General features: G+C 37.2%; 1 protein-coding gene across 3 annotated transcripts in view; it reads left to right on the top strand.

Moving 5' to 3' along the window:
- CPEB2 (cytoplasmic polyadenylation element binding protein 2) overlaps window positions 1–20,334 on the top strand; it is a 51,377-nt gene that overhangs the window by 29,888 nt on the left and 1,155 nt on the right. For all 3 annotated transcript variants that reach the window (XM_031588391.2, XM_090139659.1, XM_090139660.1), the window contains exons 5-10: window positions 2,522–2,692; window positions 3,779–3,868; window positions 10,757–10,875; window positions 11,171–11,285; window positions 14,369–14,550; window positions 18,480–20,334. The exon at window positions 18,480–20,334 is cut by the window's right edge and continues 1,155 nt beyond it. In XM_031588391.2, coding sequence (XP_031444251.1) covers window positions 2,522–2,692; window positions 3,779–3,868; window positions 10,757–10,875; window positions 11,171–11,285; window positions 14,369–14,550; window positions 18,480–18,707 — 905 coding nt within the window. In that variant the 3' untranslated portion in view covers window positions 18,708–20,334. The remainder of the gene's footprint in view (window positions 1–2,521; window positions 2,693–3,778; window positions 3,869–10,756; window positions 10,876–11,170; window positions 11,286–14,368; window positions 14,551–18,479) is intronic.

Genomic DNA, 20,334 nt, shown 5'->3' with positions numbered 1-20,334 from the left:
AGGAGCTACACAGCTTTTGGGAAACCTTTCCCCACATTAAAGTTAAACTGATCTCACTGATACTGCTTCACAAACGCTTTCTCATGGTTTAATTTGTAATGGGAACCAGGCCTTAGATTCTCCTTGTCACGAGATTTTAACTCTGGTCTGTGAAAAGAATAAATCCCTCTGGTGATTATTGTTTAGTAGGGATTTTTCTTCCTAAATACTTGGTATACTTTAAGTCAGAAATGGAGTTATCTAAAATAATTTCAGAGAAAAATGAAAGCGTAACTTTGGTCATCTGAAGAGATATTGATCCTTTCTTGTGTGTGTGGTTTTTGTTTGCTTGTTTCAGAAAAAAAAAACTTAAATGCTTCTTGGCAGCAGTCTAACCAGCACTTATTAAATTATTGTCGGCATATTTTTACATCATTTAAATATTGTAATCCTCTTTTCTTGATTGGTAACCAAATATTACCATTCCTTCATAGACATAAGACCGGACCATTGCTATTAGTCTTCATAACTGAAACTCACATCCACATTACACAGCTGCTGCAGTCTTCTCTTTTTTGGAGTTGTCATAGCATGATCCTACTCCTTCTGTCTAAATAGTTCATTTACAGGAAGAGTCTTCCTAGCTGCTTCTTCCAGCTGTGTTTGTCCATTGCTTTCTGACTTTTCTGCCCCATCAACACAGGCTCCTTGCTTCCATTTCTAAAGGCCCTCTGCTGCTCCTGTCATCTGTGTTCTAAATGAATGCATCCTTATGGTGGCAAGTGAAGATGCCATCACTTGCTTCCCACAAGTCATATTTTCACATACATCACCATTTCTAAAACGACAAAGCCTGCTACGTCTTACCGTGTTTGCTGCATTCCACTCTATCAGATTGCTACTTCAGGCACAAACATGAAATGCCACCATAAGGACTTTGTAGTTACTGTTCTTTATTACTCAGTACTGTCCGGTGGTCCTGCTTCTGTTTTATGATCCTCTTAACAATTACATTTAGTTGATTTCTAGCACATTTGTGTTTTCCTTTAGTGTTTCTGATGCACTGTATTTTTATAGTGGATTCAGATATCAACGTAGGGCCATGAGGCTTTGCAACAGAATTTCTGCAGGTTTTTCTGAGATGGGGTAAAAGTTAGACTGCAGCATAGAATGCAGCTAAGTTACTGCAGACTCAACTGTCACAAACCTACTGCTTCTGATTTGCAGTGCACGAACTAGGAAGAAGTTGGTCAGTTAAGGTGGAAAATGAACTTGCTTCCCAAAAGTATACTAGGTTGTTTTTTTGGTTGCTGTTTTTCTGTTTTTGGAAAGCAGCTGAATTCCAAAATGACTTAACAATAAACAGTAATAGCTTAAAAAGTGAGAAAGAGACAGAAATGCATGTCAGAATAAATGCTGATGTTGGCATATTTATCTTGCCTCGCTAAAGTGTTGTTTATTTGTTTTTGGTTTTTTTGGGTTTTTTTTTTGAACTTCTGAACTTGAAACTGTGATTAATTTTTGTTGCTGACTTAAAGCAGTGAAAGCTTGAATAACTGAAGATGTGTGACTGTCAGGGTCTTTTGCTTTGGAGTTCTCTGAAATTTGCAAACAGGAAAATGGTTATGTGTGTGAAAGTGGGACAGAAACAACACGTTTTGAATCTCCTTTGCCATCTATGGGTCTGTTTTGATTATTTTGCAATTGCAAAGCTGTCCTATGGTGATCTTGGTTGTCACAGTTGCAGTAGCTTTTCAGTTGGAACATTTTTTGTTCCAAGGAGAGGCGGCATGCAACAACAACCCTTGAAAAACCTGACTTACCTTGTCCTCACATAGAGTAACTGCAGTCTCACTGCAGACTGCTCCATGTTAGGAACCACCCAAAAGCTTCCCTTCACAACTGTCGTAAAATTGAAAGCGAGTGCCAGTGCATTGTGACTCGTTTTTCAAGTGTTACACTATGCTCACTTGTTAAAATTATCTTCTGCTTTCATAGAAACTAAATCAGCAGAATCAGAATATTCTAAAAGAAAAGAGGCAACATACCCATTTGAAACGTCCTACTGTGTATATATTGTTTTCCATTTCTGTCTGGTCAATTAAAGTGTAATTTTTAGACATGCAGTAGTCTTTTGCGTGATAGAAGCTATCCCTTTATCTTGAAGCCAAACCAAAGGCAAGCTAATTAAATTCACTTAAGCAGACCTTAATATGATCTCTTATAAACAAGATTCTTTATTTAAGAACAAATTGTTATTTTCCTGCTTGATGCAGCAGAGTAACTACAATACAAGATAGCATGAGGTATTACATTTACAGAGATGTCAGTTTACAGTCTTGAATTTCCTTTTGGAGGTTTTAATACGTTTCTCATTGCCTTGGTTATTCTTTAGCTAACGTGTACTTTTCTAATACCTTGATATTTTTGTTTATTTTCCAGACAGCTATTCTTCCTTTCCCCATTCTAAAATTGCATTACAGTGTACTGCCATGAAGTTGTTTTAATATATAAATACTTTTTTTTTTTTTTTCTTTTTAAGGCCGTTCTTCCCTCTTCCCGATAGATGATGGTTTGTTGGATGATGGTCATAATGATCAAGTTGGAGTCTTAAATTCACCTACCTGCTATTCTGGTCATCAGAATGGGGAACGAATTGAGCGTTTTTCTCGGAAAGTATTTGTTGGAGGTCTTCCACCAGATATTGATGAAGGTAGGTACTGAAAATAAATCATCTAGCAAAGTAATGTCCTCTCCTTTTGATTTTTAAATGATTTAGTTCTTATTCTGCTTTTAAGAGTTTCATACAATGCCTGGAATTTGTGGTTATGCTTATCTTTCCCTGATATGGGGATGCATATTCCTTTCTAATATGTGTTAGCCCTCCATACTGTCCTCTATATGAACCTACTTTATCATCTATTCATGGGAGATGACTAATAGTAATTGAATTTCAAATTCTATTTTACCATTACCTAAAAATCTCGAAAGTGGTTTAGAAAGGTTAATATTGTTCCTGTTACTAAACAGAGAAACCAAGGCAGAGGAAGGTCAAGTGGAAGAGCACTGAGTGATGCACTGAATACAGAATGCACCATGGAAGCTCAGATTGTTATGTGATGCAGTTGGAATAGTCTTGTATTATAGTGCTGATTTGAACTAATTGTACTGTTTAATATTAGGTTTCTCCTGTGCAGATAAATGTAAATTGCATGCTAGTTTTGTAATGTAAACAGAAGTCCCTTTACAAGGTTCAGTGTAATCCTAGAATAACTTGCAAACTAAATAAGCTGCCTGTGGTTAATTATCTTTCAGACATAGGAAGACCATACTTTGGTTTCATCTTCATGATGATGCTCCCCTGTAATGTACTAGGGGATTTATTTTAATATATCTCAGCTTTTCTTTTGTACGCTTCAGCATCTAACTCAAATGTGAATTGTTCCTTTTAATACAAATGCCAAACAAAGATGCACAGAGATGGATTTTCTTTCTTTCTTCCCTGCTTATATGCCTGTAGTTGTCCATATCTTTCTGAAATCCCCTGTTACTGAGTAATTGAAAAAATAAAAAAATAAAAAACAAACGTAAGCATAAAATAACCAGAAGCATTTGTGTAAATGTTAACACTTGGAAGAGGTATCTGTTTATGGCTTTTGTTTGGGAAACTTGGAAACTTCACTCCTCTATTTCCATGAAACATCAAACTTTGCTATAAACAAAGACCTTTGTTTGATAGTACTTTGTCATTGAGTACTTTTTTATTTGTTTTAATTTCAACTGTAACATTTGTTTTCAGATGAAATTACTGCTAGCTTCAGACGATTTGGGCCTTTGGTAGTAGATTGGCCTCACAAAGCAGAAAGCAAGTCCTATTTTCCACCAAAAGGTAAGAGTTGGAAGGTTTTGACCTGTCACTGAGTGCAATCTTACTCGGGCAAACTGTCTCATCTTCTCCCAAAGGATATAATTTAAAATCCCTGTGAACAGTTAATTCTGCAGTTTCAGTGCATGTTCAGACAAGGCTCTACATACCAAGTATTAAATACAGAGAGTTGTAGTATTCTGCCTGGTTCAGTGCTGGAATTCTGAAGAATCTTCCATAATTTCATTTCCCAATTATTAGATCAGTGTTATACAGCTGTACATGTCATTAATTCAGAGACCTATTATTGGCATTTCTGATTTCTGAAACTAAAATTTGATCAAATTTTTAATGCTAAATCAGTTTCTTTTGTAGAGGATTGCAGACAGGATTCAGAAGGATGTTATTTGGGTATATGATCAAAATAATTTTGTCTTTATTCCATTTTTAAGACATGAGCATCTATTGAGGCACTAATTATCTTTTCTGAGATATGGTTAAATAGTGATTTTTAACTATTTCTAGTGTTGCTCTTTGGTATTCAGAATCTAGACTAAATTTTTACATTTAGGTAAACTATGTAGCTTATGTCTGTGCATGTGAAATTGTATGTATTTAATATGTATAAAATAAACACAAAAATATGATCCAGAGGTTATTCATTTTGTAGAGAATGCAGCAATTCTTTCCTTCCCTGGAAGTGACAATTACAGGCATACTGCCTTTATTTACCTGTTCTCAGTTATTTATCTGACTGACTGTGCCATTTTAAAAACAGGCATGTTACCTCAGGTAGCCATCTAAAGAGCAGGTAAAGGAGTTGAAAGTATTTGAATAGTATTTATGAATACTGTATGGAAATCAAGCCAAAGAGACTTTTACTTTTTTGATTGTCAGCCTAATAAAAATCTCAGTGTCTTAACTAAATTTAATTATCCTAAGGAGTGCATCTTTGCTTACAATTTACCAAGAGAAATTCTGGAGGAGCTGTTTGAGGGAGAGGCTCAACTCAGAGTCTGTATTGAATATGTAGAAGAGGGAAGGTCTAAAACATTCTTCACTGGAAGAAATGAGTTCTGGCGTTAATTTCTCCATAGACAGTCCTGGCTCAGAATGTAAATATCTTAAGTATGTATTTTGAGACTTTGCAGTTGGAAAACTTGTAAGTACCATAGTGAAAATAATAGTAATAATAAGTCTGTATTGAAAGCAGAGAATGTAGGTAAAAGAACTCCAGTCTGTTGATTTAATTAATTTGGGAAACACTTAGATGCCAAGTGTTAAGTTGGTTAACTGATCTTTATATGAACTTTAATAACACTTTATAGTCAAACTGTTTACTACAGTATTCATCATTGTTTTATAATGTGACAGTAGCCTGGAATAGTCTCACACATTTAAAATACAGTGTAGGTTTCTATTTGTAAATAGTCTGGAAATATAATTTACTATTAACTGCTGAATACTTCTGTGTTTACATGTAATCTGGTTCTTTCACTGCTCCAGATAAGATATATGATTACTTTACTATAGGCTATGAAATTTATCTTAATATATTTCAGTGTTACGCATTTGTGCAGGCAGGAACAGTGTATATGTGTTTAATAAGATACCTAAAACTGCTAAACATTGCCTAAATACAAAGAAAGTTTTGAGATTGACTGATAATTACCAATATAAGCACGATATAATAGCACAAAGAGTTCATTTTATTTTTAATTTCTAATCTTTGCTATCTAGTTTACTACTTTGCATGGAACTAATTTAGTATCTGTTTTTGTCCAGTCTTGTTAGAGGCTTGAAATAGTATTACTTCCAAAGACATCTTGGAGTTATCCATTTTTGGGCTGTTCTATACATTAGTCTTCAGCATGTTGAAGACATACAGCCTGTTTTGTTGCTTGTTTGGTGTCTTTTTTTTTTTTTTTTTTTAATCTCTTGTTACTGCCTTAATACTTGTGTTCAGTTTTCCAGGCTGTGCTTCCTTCCAGGCTCTCTGCTTACAGATAGTCCTGAGGGAAGGCCGAGTTCATAAGAAGTATTTCCTTACTTGAAGAAATACTGATCTGTCAAGGCTGACTGCCTCCTGAGAAACACCAACTGCCTTTTATTTGCTAATTACATTTTGTATTGGTTCACCACAAAATGAGGCCTGAAGATAGCAGGAATTTTAAACACTTCACACTAATCTTAGAAGGAAACTCAGTTATGAAGCAGAAAAAGAATTATTCTTTTGAGATCAAAGTACAGTCAGTAAGTGATCTGCCAGCTGTAATGGGGAATTCCTTCCTTTCTATCTTGTCACTGCTTATCATAACTCCTGTTATTAGTTAGTTGGCACACATGTTCAAAGCGACTGCTGAGGTGAGAACTCCATTTCCATGATAATAAAGCTCACAAAGAAATGGTGAGGTGAGGATATGCTGATGCAAAGAGCCTTTCAAAGGAGGACCAGTTGTTTGTATGTTCTGTACTATTTATAGTCTGTATAAAACAGAGGATAATCTGTTTAAACAAGACAGTATCTCCAGCTTTTTCTAATTATCTGCGTATTTCTTTTTCTTTCTGTCCCAGTGGTCATGCAGTAGCTTCATTTATTCAAGATTATTAACTGCTAATTTACAACTGATTGAAAAAATCATGTTGAAAACGTTCTGTTTCTAGTTCAAGGAGCAAAACCCTAGGTCCATTGGTGAACTTGTTACCAGCTCATTCGAGCTCCTTGGGTCGGACTGAACTCTGGATTCAGGCAAATAACTGTAGGTGTCTTCATGTGCTATTAGCATCTAAGCTTCCTTTAATTAATGGGAATCTTGCCAATAGTCACTGGAGTACAAAGGGCTATTCAGGTCACTGTAATGTAAGCTCATTGTGCTTGATTCATTTATCCAAACCAAGAATATCAAGATTTACCCAGGGATGGCAAACGTAGTACGGTACCTACTGAAGTCCCACACCACTGGAACAGCAGCTGAAGGTTAGGCAAAGTACTGCAGAGGGTGAGTCGTGCAAGGCATCTCTGTGTCATGCTTGTCAGCCAAGTAACTGCCCAGACACCACTGGCAACATTAACTAGATCTCTGCTGACCACGGAGCTTAAACCCAGTCACTATAGAAATATTGGAAATAGGGTTTGCTTGGGACTCAAGGTGAATCCTGCACCATTTCCCTCTCATTCAAAAGTGCCTTAGTTAATATCTACATTGCAGTTGTTTCAGCTTGTACATTCTCACTTGAAGAGTAATTTGGAGTTGATTCTCGATAAAAGGTGACTGATTTAAAGATTTACGTATCCTTCCCAAATGTGAATTATTCCCATTATCAACTGTAGATCCATTGTCAGTAGTTTACGCTTGTTTGGGTTTTTTTAGCTCTCTTGTATGGAAGACTGTTAGAACAGTAGGGGACCCAACCATAAAAGAAAATGCAGCTCTGCCAGCTGATACAGACCATCCATGCTGGCTTATACCGATTTTCTTCACCCCTCTTCTAAGTCACTGGTGATAGAAGTTAATTGGAGTCAAATAGAACTTACAGCTACTTTCAGATTTCTACATGGAACTATGCATTAAGTTTCTTTTCTCCTTTTGTGAAGTTCCATACTGTGGAATAAAGAAAGAATGCCTAGCCAGAAATTCGTATTAGCCACCTTTTCAGTGTAGTAAATAAAAAAAAAATGAAAGCACTGATTCTATATATAGGTTTTTGATTGTTTTGTTGTTTTTTTTTTTTGCTTGGATTCTTAGAACAGTTTCATTTAGTTTTTTATATATATATATATATATATTTAGTTTTGTATATAAAAGATTCTTGAACTCTTGTTTGTACTCAAAGTGACAATAATTATAACCAGCGCAGCATTTTTAGATATCAAGGAATGTAGTTTTATTGTCAGTTATGATATTCCAGAAAGATTTTCTTTGAGATAATTTTGTGGGAATGATATTATCAAAGTCACCCTCACCAGTTTCCTCTGGAAACAGCAGTATTTATAACCATTGCAGTATAATGCAGAGTAATTTAGTCAACAATTAAACACTAGCAGGGGTTACCTAAACTTTATCCTCCACAGAAGGCATAAATGCTGGTACACATGAACAATAAATTTTTATAAGACTGTTCCATCTAACATTTTTCACTTATGGAAACCGTACAAGCTTGGGTTGCCTTTTGGCAAGCAATATCTGATCGTGACCTGCTACTGCCAGTGTACGTATGACCCAAAGGTATGAAGCAGCTTCCTTCAGAGAATCCTATTAGAGCAGCTTTTCTTTTCCGTTGTGAACAGACTTGCACTGCTGTTGGGTACGAAACTTTTAAGGTTACATGACAGATGTGGTACACAAGAAAAACAAGAAACTAGAGAATTAAACAGTTCTGTGGTACAATAAAGTGCTCTTCACAATACCTCCCTGCCATGTTTCACAGTTCCTACATATACTTTCTATTATACATAGTAATTGTAGTTTGGTATCATTATAAAATCCTTCTCATCGCACCTATGTGCAGTTACCAACAGCAGCTAACTAACTACCTTTGCAGTCAATAAAAGTCCACAATAGTTCATGAATTATAGAGGATAAAGATAATCCAATAGAGACATATCTTAAGAAAGCAGAAAGGGATGAGAATTAAGTTTGTGCACATAGTTGTTGGCATCTGGTAGCTGGAGGAGGAAAAGCCCAAATTTGTATCTAAATTGAGTATCTAAGACTGTAACTTCTCTTCTGCTTAATGAATACAAAGCCTGGATCCCTGTGTAACTGTGGTGTTCTTTGTAGAAGTTTGGCTAATGTATAATTGGTTTGTGCAAGGATATGTATCGTAATGCAAAGCAAGTAAAGGATTGTATTCAGACTGTGGGAAGGGATTGGCCATGTCTGCAAGATGTTGGATCTGAAGCATATTATCTTCTACAGCTGCATTTCTTCACCAAGAGAGCTAGTTATTTTCTTCCAGACTAGGCTTGGGGAGCAAACTAAAATACCTTTAAAGTCACTGAAGCACTAGAGCTATGGAGCAAAACTTCAGCCAGATGGATTTGCTAACCTCAGATTTTCCATGCTTTCAAAAGTACAACTAAGTTCATGACACATGCCTCTCTGTTGCTTAAAATTAAATGGGATGAGCGCAGACGAGTTAAGTTCTTCAGATAATGTTGAGAAGGCAATGGTAGTATATAATTCTGATTTTGCTCTCCTTCTTTTTATTTTAGATTGTGGTAGATAAAAATCCTAATTGTTCCCTCATCTAGTTCCTATTGGAATTGTCTATTTCTTCAAAAGGCTCCTGCTAAGCATATTAATAGCTGCAGACATACAGGTCATAGATGATCTGGGGACACTGATTCTATTTATGTGTCAGGAGCCATATGCCAGTGACATTGATTTGCGTTAGGATAAAAATTGATGAAATATTAGCTTCCAGCAAATTGTTTTACATAATTCTGGCTGTGGTTGTTTGTATGTCATCCATTTAGCCCTCACCTCGAGTAATCAGGTTTTTGCACTCCTGCCATTCTTGTACTGAGATCTCCATTCAAACTGCAGTGTATGCACCTGGCTTCTGTGCAGGTGAAGGCAGTTATGTGGTTCTAGTCTGACTTATCCGTGCTAGTCTGCACATGCCCTGGTTCATTGTGTTTTACATGGCTTATATGTGAATTTTAAATTGTAAAGTAAATACTGAAAGATATCCCTCCTTAAACAGGGCTTTTGAGTCTAAGTAATTACTAATTAAGTTTAATTTGAACAGAATTTTCATTTCTGAACAGTATTTTTTAATAACATTGGATTTCACCAGGAAATGCCTTAGCCACAGCTCAAAGATTCCCTACAGACTTTTTTAATAAACTGAGTAAGATTTACATGAAAGTAGAATATGCACAGTTGTGTCCTTTGAAGGGAGCTGTGACAGGACCATGGTATGAGGGATATGAGATCAGGTACAAGTTATTAGGAAAAACAGCGTAGGCCTTTACAGCTTTTTATTTAAATCCTGCTTTTGCTCCCATGGATCTAAAATCATTTGCATTTGGTTCTCTGATCTTATGTTTATCTTAAAACATTGATTCTTTAATGCTCTTTGACATGCTCCCTATTCTGTTAATGCTTTGATGACCTACGCTGTTTGCAGTATGGGATTGCCAGTGAGTGAGTAGTACCTCTCCAAAAAGCAGTATCATTTCCAAAAGGCTTGGTGAAGCAGTCATATTCCCTCTTGCCAACCTCGCTCTAGAGCAGGTGCTTCAGCCCTTATTTTTTCACTTTATGTGAATATTCTACACTTGCTAGTAATGTGAGGAAGAAATGGGGATTTATGTCCTTTTACAGTCTGCTTTAGAATACATCCAAATTGTGGTATGGGGTACCTGTGCAGTAACAAGTTCTGTATATATCATATGGTAACCATTACAGCATTCTATTGTGTGAGGTTCCTTGCTTGTCTGAGTGTTTTTACTGTAGCATTAAGTAAGCCTTTTGATTCCTATTTTTATAGTGTTTGGGAGGCTTGCTGGGTCACTTATGTAACAAAGTACTTTGATCTAATCTCTAGAACAGAGATTAGTCCTCTGTGCCAAGTTGGATTTTCATTGTATAATGTCTGCAGCTACCTCTGAGTTGTGCTCAGTCTGTACTTATAATATATGATAGAGCAGACATGTTCGCTTTCATTTGATTATTAGTCTCTTTGGTGTGTTTTCTTTTTTTTTTCCTAAGGATAGAAGTATTTGCCCACAGTTGTATTGATCACAGCAAATTAGCACACAGATGGAGAACATGACTAATAACAAAGAGTTGATTTGACTTTCTTCTACATTTCAAGTAAACACATTTGTATGGAGAAGACAACTAAAGAAAAGTAAATATAAGTATAAAAAAATTAACTGTTTTATTTTCTTCTTCACTCTAGGTTATGCATTCCTCCTATTCCAAGAAGAGAGTTCTGTCCAGGCACTGATTGATGCCTGTATTGAAGAAGATGGAAAGCTCTATCTATGTGTTTCCAGTCCTACTATCAAGGACAAGCCAGTAAGTAAACAGTAGATGGCCTGCAGGCTATAGCTGCCATCTGTCTAAAGCTGCATTTAAAATGATGATGATGAAAATAATCAACAGCAAACTACCATTGGCAGCTCTCAACATCTGGAACAATCAGATGATTTTAAAACCATTGAGGTTTGAATTAATAGGATTAAAAAGGAACATCAAGACACGCAAAGCTAATAGGGTTATGACTATTGTTGGATTATATGGGCTGATAAGTATATTTTTAGAATGCAGCAAAACTGAAACTAGCATGTCATTTTCTTCCCCTTTTTAATAGGTTCAGATCCGTCCCTGGAATCTAAGTGATAGTGACTTTGTGATGGATGGTTCCCAGCCGCTTGATCCTCGAAAAACAATTTTTGTTGGAGGAGTCCCTAGACCATTAAGAGCTGGTGAGTATAAATTATGTCTCTCTTTAAAAGTGGGAGATTATTAGAAATCATTTTAATCGTGCATAATTGTATACAGATATGTATGGATAGTTGTAGGTGTTCATAGAATCATATGAATCATGAAGTTGGAAGCAATCTTAAGGATCAGCTAGCTCCATCTCTCCTGCCCTGGACAAGATTGCCTTCCACGTGATCAAGTTGCTATTGGCCCCATCCAAGTTTGCCTTGGAACACCTGCAGAGATGGCACATCCATGGGCTGTCTGGACAGCCCGTTCCAGTGCCTCACCACCTTCTGGGTAAAGAATTTCTTCCTAACATCTAACCCGAATCCCCCCTTAGTTTAAAGTTGTTTCCCCTAGTCCTGTCACTATCAGACCATGCAAAACTGGTCTCGCTCCAGTTTATAAACTTTTTAAGTACAGGAAGGCTACAAAGAGATCTCCCATGAGATTGGATTGCCCCAGCCAAGGTGCAGCACCTTGCATGTGGTCTTGTTGAACCTAATTCAGTTCACTTGGGCCCACTCTTCAAGCATGTCCAAGTCTCTTTTGGATGGCATCCCTTCCGTCTGTTGTATCAACTGCACCACTTAACTTAGTGTCACTTACTGGGGGTGCAAGTGTCCACTGTCTAGGTCATGGATACAGGTGTTGAAGAGCACTGGTCCCAGGGTGGACACTGTGGGTAAACCACTCATCACCAGCCTCCACCTAGATATAGAGCAATTGACTACAACCATCTGGCTGCAAATCTTAGGGATTGGGAAGGGACCTTTGGGGATCATCTAGTCCCTCCCCTGCTAAAGCAGGTTTCCATGAGTAGGTTACACAGTTGGGTTTTTGATGAGAGCCTGTGAGTGTGACAGACCTTGTAGATGAAGCAAAAAGGCTTTGTCAGCAGGTTCCCCTTGATCAGGCAGCCTGCAGAAGACCCCGGCCACCAGATGTCCTTCATTCGTCTGATCCCTAATTTTAATCCACAACTTCTCAGCCTGATCATCACTGTTTCTTAAAGGCAGCTTTTCTTAATCTGTCCACTTCTTACCATAGAGGGCAACTCCTCTGCCCATCCTGCCCTGTCTATCTCTTTCAAAAAGCTCAATTGCATTGTTTCTGGTGTGCAGTTCATCCCACAACATTTCTGATATCAGTCAGAGCATAATCTTCCAATTATGACATGGCTTCCAGCTCCTGTTTATTTCCCATGCTTCATGTATTGGTATAGAGATGCTACAGCTATGCAGTGGGTTGCATTACCTTCTTAGAGGAGCCATCCCAAATTCCTTTGGGAGGAAGCTGAGGTTTTTCACTGCTGCTTCTTAAAATGACACTGTTCAACAACCTTTCTCTGTCACTTGGAAGTACATAGTCTTCCCTCATCAAATCTAGTTTAAAGCTCTGCTAATCAGTGCAGCCAGCTTGCTGCTTGAAAAAAATACTCATCTATTCTTATGTTTCTCTGGTAATTGCCGCCTTCTGCTTTTGGTAGATCACAAATCACTGTTCACCTCTGAGATACGCTGAAAACTATTACAGCGCCTAAAGCTGTAGAAAGTACTTTCATCTGACTAGTAAAACTGCTGTTTCTTGTTTTCAAAATAATGCTATGGCCTCTTCTTTGCTCCATGAGTGGAGCTCTTTTTGTATTGTTACTGCACATTAGCTACTTTTCTATTGCTGACTGGTTGCAGTTACTGTGGACAACATGGATGAGGAGAAATGCAGGTAGTAAGTATGATTAGAGGAAAATGGGGAGAAATTCAGACAGCTACCACAGTCTGTATGATACAGTGGTATATGAGATTGCAGGACACTTTCTCAGCTCTTCTTGGAATGCATGGAGGAAAATTTCAATGTTTCTGTAGCTGTAAAATGGTTGATCTGCAACCAGGACAGTCTGCTTTATGAGATAGACTGCAGTAGCATTTTACAATGTTTTACAGTGCCCTTCTAGTAAGTGAGTTGATGGGAAGCATTATGTACAGCATTTCAAATCCAGATTTCTCTTAGAAAGTCTCAGGACTTCATTAGTCTTCCACTGTTTGTACTAAATTATATCATTACACTAAGGTGAGCTTTCATGTGGAAGACACAGGAGAAACAGGAAGTGATAGAACAAATTTGGGGTATACAGCATATAAAACTCTTCTATCTTGGACATACAACAATCAAGCTTTTTTGTTATTTTATTTTTAAGATGATGTTTGACTGCATTACTCTGTAATACTTTGTAAATGAGCATTCCAACTGCAGGTTAATTTTCTCCAAATTCTGGCCTGATACTCCAGATTACTTTGCTAAGGGTCTGTGATAAATTTAATGTATACAGTCTAATACTTCGCTTTAAAATCTTCTGCATGTGTGAAAATGAAACTTCTATGGCACTGTGAAATAAGAATCATGCCTTCAAAAAAGCAGTAAAACTTGATCACGCTTTTCAGACAACTATTGAAAATCAATGTCTGCTGACACCTTTATGTCTTCAGGCAGTGGATATTTGTTTTGAAAAAGATATATTCCACCTCAGTGAATTGCTAAATTGAATTCAGTATAAAATACTACTAGAGGTTTGCTAAAATATTTATTGTGAAATTGGAGATTATTGATTCTATGAACTTGAGTTTCTATATAGTGCCATACTGTAGAGATGATCAAGCTCTGCATGCCTGGTGAAAAGATGCTAACTACATCTTGAAATTCAAGTCGGACATGGAGCAATTGTACAGACAGAGAACATGTACCAAGGAATTTGGGGCATGTGGATTCTACGCAGCTTGCATTCCATCCTGCCCAAAAAGTCATCTATTATCCCTTATGGAAAACTGCCCTTGAATTTCAGTTCCAGGTTACTAAGGACTGCAAGGACTTGCAGCTCCATTGTTCCCTGGGTGTATGTGGCTACAGTGTGAAAGATGTGTATGTTGACTATTTCACAACTTAATTCTACGTGTTGTGATTTATTTTTTTTTTATTACAGTTACATAAGTTGTTGGAGAATTAATTATTAAAATTAACTTTTCTGGATTTTTTGAGTTTGTACAGTGAGAACAGTTCAAGTGAACATTGTTTTGTTTCCTAATAGTGGAATTGGCAATGATCATGGACCGTCTGTATGGTGGAGTTTGTTACGCAGGAATTGATACTGACCCTGAGCTGAAATACCCAAAAGGTGCTGGACGTGTTGCTTTTTCCAATCAGCAGAGTTACATTGCTGCCATCAGTGCTCGGTTTGTTCAACTTCAGCATGGCGATATAGATAAACGAGTAAGTCACACAGAATGAGTTTATTTGGGTGGGTTTTTTTACATATGTGGGAGCAGTGATTTATAACACAAGTTCTTAGGATGCATAACTTTGTGTTCTGATCCGCTTTTGTGCCAGCTCTGACATTTCTTCTGATATTTCTCTAGCTCTACAGGTTCCAGGAGTTAAACTGTGAATGCCCCTGAAACAAGGAGCATTCCACAAAGCAGCAGTTTGTTCCTTGGGCATATGTTAGACCATATGTTCTTTCCATTCTGGAATTCCTGGTTTTGTTGAAATTTTTTTCACCCTTGTTCTAATGAAAGCAAATATTGTAATAATTCCTCTGTCATTCATGGGAAACTCTGTTATGTATTGGTTTCAGAATAGGTCTAATTTTCCTCTGCCTTTAACTTCAACCATGGCTGTCAGTGCTTTGGAAAACCAACCATACTTAACCTTAACTCATCCTTTCCATTCAGAGAGAATCTGATTCTGTGTATTTACCAGTGTACCTTTCTGGTTGCTGTAGATGATTTTTGCTAGCTAAAGCAAAGCTAACTTTTCAGAAGACAAGTCTACTTCATTGCTCTCAATTAGAAGTATGAGAGTAGCAAAGAAAACTGACTTAAATTAGAACAGTTTGAAGTTGACTAGTTCTGATGTCAAGAGTTGTAGATGCAGATACTGTTATTAATAGGTGCTCTGGGTTGGTTTTTGTTATGGGTTCTTTTTTTAATGTCTTAGAGGAGAAACGAGTAAGTAGTTCAAGGTCCAATCTCCTCTACAGGTCAAAGACATTGCAGAAAGAAATTGGTACAGTTAACTGAAGGCCATAGCAGGTGCTTCTCTCCTTTCAAATAGACAAAGCAATACAGGTTTACGTGTCTCTCAGATACCAATTGCGTGGGGAGCTGAAATCTCCAGGGTCTTCTCCAGGAGACAAGTGGGAATGAATGTGGGTGGTGAACTAGTCTTCACATACAGTCCTTACAGCTACATTTTGCTGGTGACATTGCTGTTCCTGTAACTTGCAGCTGACTTTGGCTAGAAGTTCTGACTTCCCTCTAGTTACATAACAGGAAAAATGCCTGTGATGATAGCTCACAGGAAATCTCAAGGGCCATTTGGATGCTGAGCAGGCTTCTGAACTGACAGTGCTTACTCTTTGCAGAGGTAATTGAACTTTTTTTTTTTTTATATTGTGGAACTCTGAAAAACTTAAAGAAATATGGAGAGTGAAATTCCAATGAAACAGTGGGCATCTGCTGCAGACCTCTTGGAGCATGGACAGAAAAAAAAAATCAGCACAGTCTGCCATAAATACCAAAGCTCAGAAGCACAGTGTTTGAGTGATATCCATGAGACTTAATTTACACAGATAGCAGTTAAATGATTTCTTCTTGGGCATGTCTGTTAGCTTCCTTGGGTCTGATTTCTTCAAAAACATCTGCTGCTCCTGTGGTGCTCTACTTCCAAAACACGGTGATGCCAAATCTAAATATTTTTAATAAATTTGTCTTTTAAGCTTATCATGATGGAGAGGGTTTATGATCTGTTCTGTTCATGTGCCAGAGGTTTTTAATCTCATTTTTTTTAATAACTTTCTCTATATTTAAATCGTGTGTTCAGTCCTGTTATTATTTATATAGTAAAACATAAGTACACAACCGAGTCATTTACATTAATATAAATGCTGATTTTATACATGTGGAGGACAGTTGTACTTCAGGTACTGCCTTCATCTGAGATACAAATACATGCTGGCCTATTTAGCAATTCATTACACATTTTTGTACAGTCTTAGAGACTGTTCTGTGCTTCATCTTACTAGTCTTTCTGTTGCCAGTTATAGCCAGTTTCTGTAGGTGTGCTGTCTTTTCACATATTTTCATAACAAGTTCTGTGTCTTTTACTTTCACGGTTAAAGTTTGCTGTTCTCCACTTTATCCGTCTGAACTGCTGTTGAAAGTATTTATGGCATTTTTAACATATATCTTTTCCTATCTTAATAGGAAAATTTGGTGTCATTGTGGCTTTACAGACACTGTCTGTGACCTTAACTTCTTCCTTACCTCTGGAGCTTTCTTTAGTTCTTTTGATAGGGATATGTTTAGTTTCTCCAGCAGATGTTTTTCTTCTGCAAAGTGCTCTTCATGCTATTCCATCATATAAGACAGATCAGTTCCAAACATTTCTTTGAAACTCATTTGATGAGTTCCATCTCCAAAAATTCTTTAAAATGTTGTTAACTTTCATATGCCAGCAGTCTCCATCCACTTCATGTGATACTTCAGTTCCCTAAAATGTTTATCTAATAACGTTTGTAATCTCCTTAATACTTATCTTGGTGCATCAACGTACCAAAGCTTGGAAGTATGGTATTTCATGCTTTCAGTAATGTTGGACCACAAACAGAATTACTGCATAAAGTTGCTGTTTATTGGAAAGCCCAAGTGTAACTTGTGCTGATGCAGGTCGTTGCAGGGAAGAAATCAGTGGAGCTCATACTGAATGTACACTGTTGGAAGAAAGAAGCATGCTGTGTTTCAAATGTATGTGTGTCTGACCACTCAAGTATGCATTTTCTGAAGCTAAGAAAATCAATACTTTTTGTTTTGTTTTGTTTTGTTTTGTTTTGTTTTGTTTGCAAACCATTGGGTGTTTGGTAGCTTTATAGAATTGTAGAATGGCCTGGGTTGAGAAAGACCTCAAAGATCATCTAGTTTTGACCCCCCTGCTGTGTGCAGGGTTGCCAGCCACCAGACCAGGCTGCACAGAGCCACATACAGCCTGGCTTTAATTTTGTAGCTCTGGAAATAACATGCAAAAATTTCATTTCATTCTGGAGATCTTAGTATTCCAAACATACTCCGTTTGAGTGTGGTACATGAGGTCAGTCTGTGTGTAGGATTCTTCTCAAGTAGCAGTAAATATCAGGAAAAAAAAAAACTTGAGTTATAGGATAAATCGGAATAATTGTTTTTGACAACAAAAGTTTGAAAATACTGTCTTAAAAAAAAAAAATAAGGAAAGGAAGACAACAATGCATTCCTTAATGATGGTGTCAATTCATTTTGTGCTTTATTGTGAAGTTCTTCTTCCTGTCTGAGTGCAGTCTGTAACAGTTCAGTGATGCAGAGACATTGTGCAAATGTACCACTGGAATCCTGCCACTTTTCCACTCTGGCAGTCAGAGCAGTTTGGGAGAAAGAAGCTGTGTAACACAGGTGTTTCTAGCAGGCTGTAGATTTGCAGAACGATCTTTTAAAAATACATTCAGGATCATATTGAACACAAATTCCTGTGCAACTCAAAGCTAAAAAATAAAAAGAAATTAAATAAAGGAAAGTAATATGTGACCCAGATCAGAAACTCTCCTAATTTGGTGGTATTTTAGAAATTTGGAGTGAAGTCACGGGAGTTAAGAAGTAATCAAGCCTGCAGAAAGTGCTTCTAATTGGCAAAGGAAGGTAGTACATGCAGAGACTTCTTGCTCAGGTATAAATGGTTACATTCTTGTAAGTGTGTAATTTGCTAAGGAGTACAAAACTGGGTATTGTGTTGGGGTGTATTTGGGAGCTGGTGAGATTTCTTCAGAGAGCTTTGGGACCAGTGGTTTATTTTCTACACATAGTTTGGCTTTATCATTTGCCAAGGGTATCTTTCCAGAGTAAGTTAACTGGGGGTTCTGATGTAGCCATTAGTTACGTATTTAATGCACTTTGAAGATCTGTGTTGAATTGTTTAGCTTTTTGTATGGATATATCGGGAACTGGTAAATGGTAAACAGTAATAAAAAGCAGTGAATTGGGTAGAGACGTAAACATACCTGATGTCAGACTACTCTTTTTTTTTCCGGAAGAGAGAAAACCTGAACACACTCATGTATCTTTTCAGTGAGAATAATAGGTGTGTTAACTGGAATTCTTTGTGTCTCACTCCAACAGGTGGAGGTAAAGCCATATGTGTTGGATGACCAGATGTGTGACGAATGCCAGGGCGCACGATGTGGTGGAAAGTTTGCTCCTTTCTTCTGTGCCAATGTCACTTGCCTGCAGTATTACTGTGAGTTTTGTTGGGCAAATATCCACTCCCGTGCAGGACGTGAATTCCATAAGCCATTGGTAAAGGAGGGGGCTGACCGCCCACGTCAGATCCACTTCCGCTGGAATTAAACATGGTGAACCAGCATCTACATAAGGAAAGAAGGGTGCATGTGGCTTACTGTGTTTGAAGATACTGACATGCAGAAGAAATAAGTGCATTCTTCTGCTTTTCACCCCAGCTATCAATACATGCATCTTTATCAGCAGCCAAAACACTACAAGCCTCTTGTTTTTCACCAAAACCCTACATCTCAGGCTTACTAATTTTTGTGATATTTTCATGTTAAAATAAAATGTTTTTTTGTATTTTCTCCAAGTTATTTTTATATGTAAAGTTAAAACTAGATATGAGAATGTTTTTGCGTAGGGGCACACAGTCTGCTGCTATATTTAGTGGGTGAAGCGTGCACTTATTTCTAAACATGGGTTTTTAACTTCAAGATCTGCCCCAGTAATTTACCAAAGGTAGCAAAATAGTGAAGATGGAATATGTCTGCTACAAAAAGCTTATTTTTATTGTTGTTGCTATTTTCAGTGTATACATAAACTAAAAATTAGGGTTGATTTTTTGCTCTCCATTTTGACTTGCAAGAAATAATACCTCAAGATAATCTGATTTATTAGCTATTTTTAAACATTTTTAATCACAAGCTGTATTAGCTTTGCTGCTATATAGGTGTTATGTGTAATGCCACCTATTAATACGGGATTGAAACGTTTAAGACACACTGCATTACAGATTAAATGCAGGCAGCACAATATGGCTTAAACTGCCATAGTTTTAGAATGTGAAAAAATTGCATGTTTACTTACCTGTATAAACCATATGCATGCACTAGAACTATTAATTAACAAGAGGTGAGTTATTGCAGATGTTCAAAAAAGGCTCTCTTGAAACTAGGTAGCATGAGCAAATTTACAAAATTTGTTACAAAAAACAAACTTGCATGCATTATTGTGACTGAAGTAAAAAGATGTCCTACATGTGTACAATATGCAAATTAGTTTTAGACTAGAAGTGCAGCCATTTTGTGACCTGGTCAGTAGTGGAATTCAATTTTATGCAGACTGGATGTAATATTGTAATCCCTGTGCAATTTTGTGACGTGTGCTTCTAATTAATGTGGCGTGTTGTAGCGTAGATTCGAGTTTGAGTACGAAGCTAGCATTTAACCAGTTCTTTTCAACCCCCTTGATTGTTCATGGTTGAGATTTCCTCTACAAACCAAAGATGGCCAGCACACTGCTAACCAGTCACCAAATGTGAAACCCACGGCAAATACGTACAAAAATATGTAAGGATGCCTAATGCTTTAGAAATCCAATCTAAGTAAAGTCAAAATGGAGAAGGTGTAATATACAGACGGCTAGTTGCATAACGAACTAAATTTTACCTTTAAGACAACAGTGAAATTTGGCTTAAAATCTCGCTTACATGTTTGACCTGTGTGCGTTGTGGTCTTCTGTCAAACTGGGGTCACTGTTGCATGAGAAGTAGCTGCTTGACAGTCAAGGACAGTGCTTTTATTTTAATGAAGGAGTTCTAGTGATGACATTGCTTGCAGATTTCGAAAAACGCCGTTAGGACAGAGGCAATATTTAACTGAGCACCAAGAGAAAACCGTAGTAGTGTTTGCGTCTATCTCAGAGCATCCTAATGCAACTAGGCCTGCCTTGTTGATGGGACACAGCTATT

This window comes from Phasianus colchicus, chromosome 4 (assembly GCF_987193195.1).
Source record: "Phasianus colchicus chromosome 4, bPhaCol1.hap1.1, whole genome shotgun sequence".
Classification (NCBI taxonomy): Eukaryota; Metazoa; Chordata; class Aves; order Galliformes; family Phasianidae; genus Phasianus; species Phasianus colchicus.
This window is presented reverse-complemented; position numbering and strand designations above follow the sequence as displayed.